The sequence below is a fragment of the Littorina saxatilis genome, linkage group LG17 (genome assembly GCF_037325665.1).
Source record: "Littorina saxatilis isolate snail1 linkage group LG17, US_GU_Lsax_2.0, whole genome shotgun sequence".
Classification (NCBI taxonomy): domain Eukaryota; kingdom Metazoa; phylum Mollusca; class Gastropoda; order Littorinimorpha; family Littorinidae; genus Littorina; species Littorina saxatilis.
In genome coordinates, this window is record NC_090261.1 from 20,410,015 (window position 1) to 20,420,014 (window position 10,000).

Here is a 10,000-nt window from a genome sequence, read left to right on the forward strand (position 1 = left end):
AAAAGTTCTTTAATAGAGTTGGCCACTTCAATCAATATAGCTTTATTCGAATGCATTGTTTCTTTCTTCGAAGCGCAGCAGCCTTTCTTTCGAGATGAACAACATATAGTCTTAGACGCATGCCTCACAAGACTCTGACTACCTTACTGTGAAATACTTAATCCACACTCTGTATCGTTCTGTTTTTTACATTTAGTCAAGTTTTGACTAAATGTTTTAATATAGAGGGGGAATCGAGACGAGGGTCGTGGTGTATGTGTGTGTGTGTGTGTGTGTGTGTATGTGTGTGTGTGTGTGCGTGTGTGTGTGTGTGTGTGTGTGTGTATGTGTGTGTGTGTGTGTGTGTGTGTATGTGTGTGTGTTGAGCGATTCAGAGTAAACTACTAGACCGATCTTCATGAATCTTTACATGAGAGTTCCTTGGAATGATATCCCCAGACGCTTTTTTTCATTTTTTCGATAAATATCTTGGATGACGTCATATCCGGGTTTTTGTAAAAATTAAGGCGGCACTGTCACACTCTCATTTCTCAATGAAATTGATTGAAATTTTGGCCAAGCAATCTTCGACAAAGCGTGCTATCCTGCTCAGCGTAACCACTACCGCGCTATTCTGGCTGGTCAATTTCACTGCCTTTGCCACGAGCGGTGGACTGACGATGCGTTCAGTTTCATTCTGCTTGACTAAATGTTGTATTTTCGCCTTACGCGACTTGTCCTTGTCTTTTTTTTCTTTTTTTTCTTTCTTTTTTCTTCGTCTTATTTTTCAATGTATCTACACTTTTAAACGCGACATGGCCGGGGGAAAATGAACTTGAGAGTCAACTGTATTGGTCTTATCAATATACAGTCGAACCTGTCTACCACGTGCACGCAAGGAACCCAACAAAAGTGGTCGTCACAGACAGGTGGTCGTTATGGAAATGTGAATTAGCCTACGTACAAGAAAAACTCGTCTGGGGTCCTTGGAAGTGGTCGTTGTGGTCAGGTGGTCGGTTTCGAGAGGTGGTCGCTAGGGGCAGGTTCGACAGCTCCACATTCTTTCCACAATGTGAACAAAACCACACAAACAAACAAAAAAGGCAGTGTGAATCGAAAAGATCTTCGCAACAGCTCGCAGCTGCTGAACAAAGGCTTCATAAACATCACATTCAAACCCACAGGCCGAGTTATATCGATCGGAAGAGTTGAGAACTAAGACTGGCTAGGTGAGGTAGGGAAACTCCACTTGAACATCTGGCCGGCTGACAGACGATATTTGTCTTTCTTTCCTTGGACTGTGTTGAATGTGGAAGAAGATGGAAACGCCTGGAGTGAGTTTTTATCTTTTGTGAGACATGTCTGTTATCATTTGCTAACAGTCCGCATTTTAGAAATAACTCATGTTTAGATTATTACCATTCCCGTGCACCATATGGCTATTTGACCAACCAGGACGGATTCTGGGTGACCCGCTAAATGTTATAGCGGTCAGGCCGGGACCCTTTTTGTTTATTACGCTAAAAGTAAACAAGACAAAGTAAAAGTTTGAATTAACAATATCAAAGTGACTTATTGTAAAGACTGACACTTCAAACAATGTCAGACAATACACTTGTTCATCTAAAAATTACCGGCAAAAGGCCAGTTTTGTCAGTGGGTGCTTTACACAACGGCAAGGACCACGCATGTTCATGGTTTATCATGTGAGATTGTCGTGTGAGCGCATTTGCCCTGTTAATATTCATCACGTCAGGTAAGTGATTGGCTGACCCAGGTCACAAGAATGCTTTGCCTAAAAGGCATAATCAGACAGGAGCAATGCGGTCCCCATTGCAGCTGATTTATCTAATTCGCGGGATCGCTTCGAGATTTCTTTTGGTCGAAACTAGACGGTGATAAAACCACTATTTATATTATGCTGACTGTTAGCAAATAATAACAGACATGTCTCAAAAATCATATCAGCATTCGCCTGCCGGTTCATGCTGATATCTCTTTTCTCGACATGTCTGTTATCATTTAGCTGACAGTCAGAATATTAAAAATACCACATACCACATACGCACTCGCGAGCTCGCACGCACGCACACACGCACGCACGCACGCACGCACTGGCACGCACGCACGCACGCACGCACGCGCGCACGCGTAGGCGCACGTACACTCACACACACACACACACACACACACAAACACATACACGCATACACACATTCCTAAACGCACGCACGCACGCACACTCGTACGCAAGCACGCACACAGCAAGCCAGCCAGCATCGAACCAGACAGACAGACAGACAGACAGACAGACAGACCTGTAGACACAAATGAATACTGAAACAAACAACGCTGTCAGAAGACGAAGTCACAAACTGAAATTCAATTTACCAGAAGCACTGAAGGCAGGGCATCCCCTGGACTGGCTGTTCCTTCCTATATAAGCCTTTAATTTGGTATGTATTGTGAATACATGCGACCTTCACCCTAGCACATGAAATTGCTTTAAAACACGAGCCTTGTGTCAGGCAAGGCGCACTCCATAACCCCGACTTTCTGCACACATGCTCAATGGATTCATCATAATAAACGTGGCTTATGTCTGTTGCAGGCGGACCAGTTGACAGAGGAACAAATAGGAGGTTGGTCATGGTGTTGTTTTGCTCTCAACAGAAGCTTCAATTCAGTTCAGTAATATGACGTATGCAAGATTAGTGGTCCAAATTCTAGGACACCGATGGAAATCATCCAAGCTCAGAGTCGCAGCGGTGATGCCAGTTTGTTGAAGAGAAAGCATATTTGTAGTAATAAGCGATAGGTTTGAGTTAAACGTTTGGTTTATTCCGGAAACGTTATGTTCAAGGCATGTAACCCTCAGTCATGGCTTGCTATTGGCAGAGGAAGTTCAGATATTTAACTCTGAACAGAATTTCAACGGAAGTTTTAATGTAGGAATATAATTTTTTTTTTTTTTTTTTTTTTTTTTTAAATCTGTTGCATGCAGGCTGCTTCAACCCTTTCTTTTTTGCCTTTTTTTTGTTGTTTTTTTTGTTTTTTTTGTTGGCGGGGAGCATCCTTCTTCATTGATTTTTATTTTTATTTTTTTTAAGTAATGTTTTTACTATAACATTAACATTACTATATCTAAATGTATTTTAAGCAACTTTTCTATATAACAATTCCCTCTCAAAAATGCATACAATATCCAGAGGGGAGCCATATCTATAAATACCAACACACATTTTGGCTATCACAATCAAATAATTCACATAACTTATTAGTGCCTTGGAACTTTGTGAATTTTCAAATACGCCCAAAAAAACTTCCTTTACGGTAATTTTAATAATCATATTATATTTACAATTCACTTTATCCTCAACGCATTTCCAAATGGACATAATTTTCGGGCAAAAGTAAAAAAAAATGTTCAATATAATCAATTTCGTTCTCACAGTGAGTACAGCAATTACTCACGGAAATGCCTATTTTATACAATAAAATATTTGTGGGGTAAATATTGTGCAATATTTTCCAATGCAACATTCGCAATCTTGTTTCAGTGGTTACTTTGTTTACCATTAACCATTGCTCTTTTCCCGGCCTGAAATCAAATTTATGTTCCCAAAATTTAACTACAACCGGCTCCACATATTTTTCCTTTATAATTAATTTGCGAAATTGACAAGGCTTACTCAGGTTCTTTAAATCGTTGAATCCACATACATTTCCATTTGCAGAGCGTAGTGTTGCTGCTTTAACTGCTGTACAAATCACCCTATATTCAAAGAATCTTGTGGGCTTACATCCAACCTTCTGCTGCATAATATTAAAGGGCACAATCTCATTACCAACATATACATCCTTTACTCGACAAACGCCTGCTTTAATCCAGTCGCTAAAAAACAGGGTTTGGCCGCAATAGATTATATCCTTGCTGTTCCATAAACACGTATCTCTTAATAACATGTCTCCGCCTACTGCTCTCTGAATCATGTCCTTATTTTTCAACCAACAAATTAAAACTTGTTTCCAAAATACATTTTTAATTAATCCCAATCCTTTAAAATTTTTTACCGTGGTGTTAGATTGGAAGCAACACAACCTTTCACCAAGCTTCGAGAACATATGTATCGGTATTTGTTTCCAACTTTCCTGCTTTTCGTTCAATAAATTTGCCGCCCAGGACAACAAACAAGAGGACTGCATATCAATGACATCAATCATTTTTAAACCCCCATCAGGAAACTCTTGACACATCACTTTTCTTTTAACTTTCTCAAATGCCTTAGTGTTTGAAAATCGTTTTTTCCAAATAAATCTGTAAAACATAGTATTTATCTCAGTCAATACCTTTTCGGGTATTACCAGTGCTTGCAACGGATAAATAATCTGCGATAACAAAAGAGATTTCACAATGCATATTTTCCCCATGATACTACAATTTCGTTTAAACCATTTTACAATGTTGCGTCGTATATTTTCAATACGGCTTGTCCAGTTTTCTTCAATCTCAGAGACCGATGAGGAGCTACTGAAATAAATTCCCAAAATCTTCACTTTTGTAGTCCACCTTAAGCCGCACTCATTTTCATTACCATATTTATTACTGCCCAAGGCCATGATTTCAGTTTTTTGTCTATTCATTGCCAAACCAGAGAATTTGGAAAAATAGGTAACAAGGGTTAATGCGTTTTTTAACTCATCCATATCGTTCAGAAATAGGGTCACATCATCAGCATATAATAATATCTTAAAGAACATATCATAATTATCATTAGTTTCTTTTGGCAGAGGCAGACCCTTAATTGAACCATCATTTCGAATTTTCAAGGCCAACAATTCTAATGCAAGGATGAAGGCCATCGGTGAAAAGGAACAGCCCTGTCTGATACCTGCGTTCAATTCAATACATTCCGATAACCAGCCCATAAAATTGATACAACTTTCCGATTTATACAATAGAATCTCTACCCATCTTACAAAGACGGCACCAAAATTAAATCGTTTAAATGCATACACAATATACTCTTTGGAAATCGTGTCAAATGCAGCTTTATAGTCCAGTGCTACAAGGAACCCAGGTTTATTATATTCGTTTACATACGATACTAAATCGTCTATTTGCCGGATCGCTGAACTAATGGTTCGACCCTTCAAAAAACCATACTGATCTTCACCAATAATATCTAAAATAACTTTAGATAGGCGAACTGAAAGAGTCTTCGCCAATATTTTATAATCAGTGTTTAATAGTGAAATCGGTCGCCAATTATTAAGGTCGTCCCTTGGTAATTGTTTACCCTTATGAATTAATATCATTATTGCCCGTTTTTGTGTGACGGTTAATTCTCCCTTTAAAAAAGAAGCATGAAAGGAATTCAATACCATGTGTTTTATTTTACACCAGAAGAACTTCATAAAGGAGGTTGTAATACCATCACATCCAGGGGAGGAACCGTTTTTCATATTTTTTAAGGATGTCGACAATTCTGTTAAAGTGATCGGACTATCAATTCCAGTCTTCTGCTGTTCTGTTAATTGAGGAACTTCAACACCATCCAAAAACTGTTCAACCAAATTTTCATCAAACTCAATATTTTTTTCGTATCTCCTTCTAAAAAACTGGACTTGTTCAGTCAAAATATCATCCTGATTTGTTATCACCTGACCATCTGCTTTAGCAAGACGATCCATAATTTTCGCGTTCGAGTGTGTTTTTTCCATATTGAGAAAATACTTTGTATTTTTTTCTCCTTCTTCAATAAATTTAATTCGGGACCTAGTTTGGGCTCCCTTAGCTTCCTGTATTGAATAAATTTCCAGTTCAGCTTTTACTTTATATAATATTGTTTAGTTCGGATTCTAAAGACACAAAAAACTCACAATATCAAAAACAAAGTGGCGTTAACGGATGAGGACGAAAGTCACGTGATGAAGGTACCAGGGGAGTAGTTCCGCCTAACTCTCACTAACTCCTGTTGCACATGTCGTACGCATTTTTTCCAGAACACTAACGTCCACAATTGCATCTCTGATCTATAAAAATAAAAAATAAAATAAAAAAGGAAAAAAGCGCTCTGTCTCATATGATTAGGATTGTCAAAAAAGCAAACGGCAGTAAACTATTTCCAGAACGACAAGGAATTCCTGAGCAGTAAACTTTCTTTTGCATAAAAAGACCAACAAATACTGTACTCACGTGTTAACGAAGACGATACCTCTGTAGTTCTTCTTTCTGTTCTATCGTCTGTCCTCTTCTTTTATCCGCATCGTTGTGGTTAGTATCTTCTTCGTTAATACGCGAGTACGGTATTTTTTGGTCTTTTTACATTGAGTCAAGTTTTGACTAAATGTTTTAACATTGACGGGGAATCGAGACGAGGGTGGTGGTGTATGTGTGTGTGTGTGTGTGTGTGTGTGTGTGTGTGTGTGTGTGTGTGTGTATGTGTGTGTGTGTGTGTGTGTGTGTGTAGGGCGATTCAGAGAAAACTACTGGACCGATCTGCATGCCATTTCACATGAGAGCTCCTGGGTATGATATCCCCAGATTTTTATTTTATTTTTCCATAAATGTCTTTGATGTCGTCATATCCGGCTTTTTGTGAAAGTTGAGGCAGCACTGTCACGCCCTCATTTTTCAATCAAATTGATTGACATTTTGGTCAAGCAATCTTCGACAAAGTCCTGACTATGGGATTGAATTTCAGCTCGGCAGCATAACAATTAGTTAATTAGTTTGCTCATTAAAGTTGTCATTAAAATCGAATTTTCACTAACAGATTTAAAAATGATTGCATCGTATTCCTCAATTTCTCCTGAATTCAAAAACATAAACATATGTCATGTTTACTCTAAAAATGTGCTCAGAATTACAGAAAATAGGTTAAGTGAGTACTGCGTTCGCAAGCTACGCGGAGACGAGAGCGTGACCCGTCTCGGTCTTTGGGTGTGGTTAGTCGAGACTTTCCTAATATTGTGTCGGCGATGATTGTTTTTTGGTGTTAATCTTTTACTTTGATGCCGACAGATTGACTAAATGTTTTAATATCGCTTCACGCGACTTGTGTATTTTTCGCTCTCACCCTCGCTCTGCTTTTGTTGCGCAGAGTTCAAGGAGGCGTTCTCGCTGTTCGATAAGGACGGGGACGGCACCATCACCACCAAGGAGCTGGGCACAGTCATGAGGTCGCTGGGACAGAACCCCACGGAGGCCGAGCTCCAGGACATGATCAACGAGGTGGACGCTGACGGTACGTCTGTCTGTTTGTTTGTGTGTGAGTGAGTGTGTGTGTGTGTGTGTGTGTGTGTGTCTGTCTGTCTGTCTGTCTGTCTGTCTGTCTGTCTGTCTGTCTGTCTGTCTGTCTGTCTGTCTGTCTGTCTGTCTGTCTGTCTGTGAGTCTGTGAGTTAATCTTCAGAGCAGGGTTCCATTTTTTGACATACATTCTCAGTCCTTTAGATAGTTATAAGGTATATTAAATGGCAACTAGAATGTATTCTCTTTACATTTTTCTTTAATACTCCAGTTGTAGATAATAACACCGACATTCAATGTTGCCTTGCCTCTTCAGTTCTGTCTGCTTCACGCCTCCAGCTGTTTCTTGGCCTTCCTCTTTTTCTTTCCCCTGCGGCGTCCAGGTGAGAGCCTGGCGGATGATGCTGGATGTTGGTTTTCTGAGGGTGTGTCCAATCATTACAAGTATGAATGCTTATTAATGAGTGTTTGGCTTGATGACGTTTAGGCAAAGGGACAATCGACTTCCCCGAGTTCCTGACGATGATGGCTAGATGAGTATGGGAAGTTGGGCTCTGTGGGAAAAGTTTGGTATCAAGGGGAAAACATTCTCTGTGCCAAAAGACCCAGTACAGCTGGTAGACTGGAGTGTTGATGAGTGTTTGGCATGATGATGTGCAGGCAACGGGACGATCGACTTCCCCGAGTTCCTTACGATGATGGCGCGCAAGATGAAGGACACGGACAGCGAGGAGGAGATCCGCGAGGCCTTCAGGGTCTTCGACAAGGACGGCAATGGCTTCATCAGCGCCGCCGAGCTGCGTCACGTGATGACCAACCTGGGCGAGAAGCTGACGGACGAGGAGGTGGACGAGATGATCCGAGAGGCCGACATTGATGGCGACGGTCAGGTCAATTATGAGGGTGAGTTTGACTCGTGTAGGAGCTGCTTTTTGTGTCTGTTGCTTTTGGGTGTTGAGGTTTCCCGCAACACTTTCTGAGTGTTTGGTACCCCGTAGCTTTTATAGTCTTCAGATTTTTACTTGGATTTTTATTTTGGACCGGGGATGTTCACTTATGAGTTGTCTCTACTTACCGCTGCGTGACGTTTTCCCTGGGCCTTTCGTCACCCTTTTTTTCAGTGCCGAACCTTCAGCTTTCAGACTTTGGCTTCGGGCTTTTTACACAGGGCGTTATACTCCTTGGCTTTTTGATTCTGGACTTTCGCCTCTGAGCTTTTGGATTCTGGACAAGGACGGCTCTGGCCTTTTTTTAAATCCAGTCTTTGATAACGGACAATCGATTTTAACCCTTCCAAACCTTTTGCTGTATGATTTTTTACTCTCATCTGTAGTTTTCTGTACCGCAGTTGTTGTTTTTTTGCTGTAAGCTTTTCACTAGTGGCTTATTAACTCTGGACTTTTTTCACACGGACATTTGCCTTGTGCTTTTTCGCTTCGCAGCATTCTCCTTGGTGGGTTTTCACATCGTGTGCCGCTTGTCTCCTTTACTTTTTGCTCCAGGTTTATTGTCTGCAATCGTTTTGATCTATGCTTTTGGCTCCCAGACTTTTTGCTGTGGTACACCGATATTTATTGTTTGTGAATTGACCTGTGTCCATTTTTTTTATGACTAACTAAACGTGCATAACTCTTTCCTGAAATGGAATATCATTCACGTACAAAGCCTGGTGTGTACCACAAGGCATGGATACAGTTCTGAACACATGTGTCTCGCTGATACAGTTCTGAACACATGTGTCTCGCTGATACAGTTCTGAACACATGTGTCTCGCTGATACAGTTCTGAACACATGTGTCTCGCTGATACAGTTCTGAACACATGTGTCTCGCTGATTGCTTTTGGGACACGTTTCGGATTGTTTGTCAGACTATTGTGTGAAGGTGTTTCTCACGCTTTTTATTGCGTCCGTTTCCATGGATACCCGTCTCATTGTCCGAGAGCAATATAATGCCATATCTTTCACGATGCATTTCTCTTTCAGAAATGGAATCCCCCCAAAATCTCTCAATCTTGTTATTTTATTTTTTTCTCCAGAGTTTGTGACTATGATGATGAGCAAATAAGAACACAGGGAAAGGAGATGAGAAAAATAGCCGTCTCAACGTTTTCTGGAGGTAAGCATAAGGTTTTTCCTGCTGTTCAATTGAAAATGTATATATTATTAATAGTTATGTTTGAGCAAAATGTCAGCACGGTTTCAAAAAGGGACGTTCTCTTTGTGATTTTATTTGTTTGTTTGTTTGCTTTGGGTTAGTTTTTTAAGTACAATATTTCATCTTTTTGTGTTCAAGCTGGAAGACAATAATTGTGGTTATAAAATTGTGGAAAATGTACTGCAATTTTTACGTTGAAGCGAGAGGTAAAAGTGACTACATATATCCAGCTAAAGGGGGGTGTTCATTTCATGTTCTTTTCTTTAACAAAAATGCAACATTCTGTGTTTGATGTGATGAGTCTTGACATGCTATGTGTAATGACACCAGTACAATGCGAGCGTGAGAGTCGCTCAGTTATGCAATGCTCCTCGTCTTATGTGCAAGAAGACGGGTGACGTAATACTAGTGTCGTGTGTTTTGTAAGCTTACTTTCCTTTAATTGCTATAGGATAAATGCAATGTGTCCTGTTAATGAACTTACTACAAACATTCTGAAACATTCTGAAACGTTGCAACATCCCCAACATTGTAAGAAATGGAATCTGTTTACAGGTGCTGTCACGTTGGATTTCTCGGATTTTGCTTGCACTTCGAGTTTTGATATTAGTT

At 40.1% G+C, this 10,000-nt stretch overlaps 1 protein-coding gene across 2 annotated transcripts in view; it reads left to right on the plus strand.

The window, feature by feature from the left end:
• LOC138952886 (calmodulin) overlaps positions 1-10,000 on the plus strand; it is a 15,007-nt gene that overhangs the window by 4,692 nt on the left and 315 nt on the right. Inside the window, exons 1-6 of one of the 2 annotated variants that reach the window (XM_070324636.1) lie at positions 1,188-1,313; positions 2,591-2,621; positions 7,086-7,229; positions 7,893-8,135; positions 9,270-9,349; positions 9,944-10,000. The exon at positions 9,944-10,000 is cut by the window's right edge and continues 315 nt beyond it. In XM_070324636.1, the coding sequence (XP_070180737.1) occupies positions 1,287-1,313; positions 2,591-2,621; positions 7,086-7,229; positions 7,893-8,135; positions 9,270-9,298 (474 nt within the window). In that variant the 5' untranslated portion in view covers positions 1,188-1,286 and the 3' untranslated portion in view covers positions 9,299-9,349; positions 9,944-10,000. Of the gene's footprint in view, positions 1-1,187; positions 1,314-2,590; positions 2,622-7,085; positions 7,230-7,892; positions 8,136-9,269; positions 9,350-9,943 lie in introns of those variants that run through there. The other variant, XM_070324637.1, reaches the window with a different exon arrangement.